Source organism: Sinocyclocheilus anshuiensis, unplaced genomic scaffold (genome assembly GCF_001515605.1).
Source record: "Sinocyclocheilus anshuiensis isolate Anshui unplaced genomic scaffold, SAMN03320099.WGS_v1.1 scaffold2468, whole genome shotgun sequence".
In the NCBI taxonomy this organism is placed as follows: domain Eukaryota; kingdom Metazoa; phylum Chordata; class Actinopteri; order Cypriniformes; family Cyprinidae; genus Sinocyclocheilus; species Sinocyclocheilus anshuiensis.
The window spans coordinates 1-2064 of record NW_015547755.1 but is presented as its reverse complement, the minus strand read 5'-3'; the positions used below and the strand labels follow the sequence as shown (position 1 = coordinate 2064).

General features: G+C 37.4%; 1 protein-coding gene across 1 annotated transcript in view; it reads left to right on the top strand.

Moving 5' to 3' along the window:
• The window catches only part of LOC107704488 (E3 ubiquitin-protein ligase UHRF1-like), a gene marked incomplete at its 3' end in the record, with an annotated part of 7795 nt that extends 6729 nt beyond the window's left edge, over positions 1-1066 (top strand). The window contains exon 5 of the mRNA XM_016507417.1: positions 851-1066. Within this exon, the coding sequence (XP_016362903.1) occupies positions 851-1066 (216 nt within the window). The remainder of the gene's footprint in view (positions 1-850) is intronic.
• Positions 1067-2064: the final 998 nt, after the last annotated feature.

Genomic DNA, 2064 nt, shown 5'->3' with positions numbered 1-2064 from the left:
CTTTCAAACAGTGTCGCGTTCCGAACGTTGTTTAATTAAGCGACATACACCGGTATTGCGGTATTTTAAAAATTCATATCATAACAAAAATTAACACCGGTATTCGGTATGAACCGGTATACCGCCCAGCACTAGTCTAAATTGTATGACAAATATTTTGTTTACTACAAAATAATGGCAAGAAACGTCTTTATATCGAGTCCTTGTAAGCTGAACACAAAAATTAATATACAATGTGACCAGTGTAGTCTGATTCAGTATACTGAACAAATGACTTCTGTGAGCCGATTCCTTTAAAGAATGGTTCAAAGATGAGTTATTGGTTTGAAACCATGTAATTTACATCAGCATTGAGAAGATCTCTTTCTGTAAGCAAAATGGACTTTATAACTGAACTATGCCCAAATGAATCTGAATCAAAATTCTTAAATGAATCAATGAGTCATGAAAAATTACGATTTTGAATCGGTCGAAGTTAACAGGTGATTCACTTTCTGAATCTCAAGTCATATTCAGTCAGATGTTTTTATGGCCTAATTGTAAGGTTGAATTGACTTAGAGGAGAATCTTTGGGAGTAAAGCTTTTAAGGTTACTAACAACAAACATACTTGACTTTGTCTTTTCCAAACTCGCTGAAATTATCTACAAAATATAGGGTTTTTTCCCTCCAAATTTGAACAGATTTGGTCATGTCGAACACCTGGATTCATTGAGCGCTTCATGCACCTGTTAACGTCTCCAAGTTTCAGTCTTTCCTTTCATCTGCATCTTAAACCGTTCTTCAAAGACAGTCTGTTTAAATGTCCCACGCCAGTAAATGCTAATCGCACATGCGTTTGCTCTGTGCAGTTACCCTGAGAACGGCATGGTGCAGCTGCGCGGGAAAGACGTCCGTCCGCGGGCGCGCACCGTCTACCAGTGGCACCAGCTGGAGCAGGGCATGATCGTGATGGTGAACTACAACCCCGACGAGCCCAAGGAGCGCGGCTACTGGTACGACGCCGAGATCCAGAGGAAGAGGGAGACGCGCACCCAGCGTGAGGTTTACGGCAAGATCCTGCTCGGGTAGGGCGACGTTTAGTCTTTAACCCTAAAACTGGCAACGTATCCTGTGGGATACAAACATTTGAGGGAAAGTGTAGGTCTCATTGTTTGGTTTCATTTTGAAAGGTTGTTTGTTGTGAATATTTAGATATATTGACTTTGTTCATACATTCTTTGTTTAGCTCACGGGCAGCATTTAAAACTGTAGTGGGAAATCTACTCACCCTCCTAAAAAAGTTGATCTAGTTCACATATTTACACACGTTGGAGGGGACTTGCCTGTTTAAAAAGCTGTTGTTCAGCATTAGCTTATTAGGTTTACATTGAAATGTTATGAATTAAATGCTTACATTTTTTTTGTAATCTGTCTCTAAATGTTTGTATCTCAAGGGATACGCCACCCTTTCAGTGGTATAAATCAAGATATAAAAACATATATATATATTATACTCTGTGATTTTGTGGCTTGTGTTTTAGAAAATCAAATCTTTTTGTAATCTTGACAAAACACATATCGTTGGAAAGGTCTGACAGTCAAGGTTCCATATTTGGTGACTGTTTTGTAATAGAAGTGATATTGTGACAGAAAATTATTGATTTGTGACAGACAACTGCATCAAAAGAATTCAATAGAGTTTGGGTGTCACCCAGTGGTTATTTTTGGTATAGTGCCCCAACAAAATCTCACAGGAATCCCAATTTTGGTGATATCAACTTCAAATTTGGAACATAACTTGGTTAGACATATGGCTTAGATTTTATAGCAATTTGAAGTGCAACATTTTATAAAGTGTTTATTTTATATAAAATAAAAAAAAAAATAGTATACTGCATTATCTTTCCTGCAAACTTAAACGTCTATAACTTTTTTTATACTTTCTTTTTTTGAAATGCTTTCACTTCAGCAATAATCTGCTATAGGGATGCACCGAATGTTAGGCAACCGAAATTATTCGGCCGAAAATAGCAAAAAGCGAATAAGCGAAAAGACCGAATAAATTGTACCGAACAATGACGTG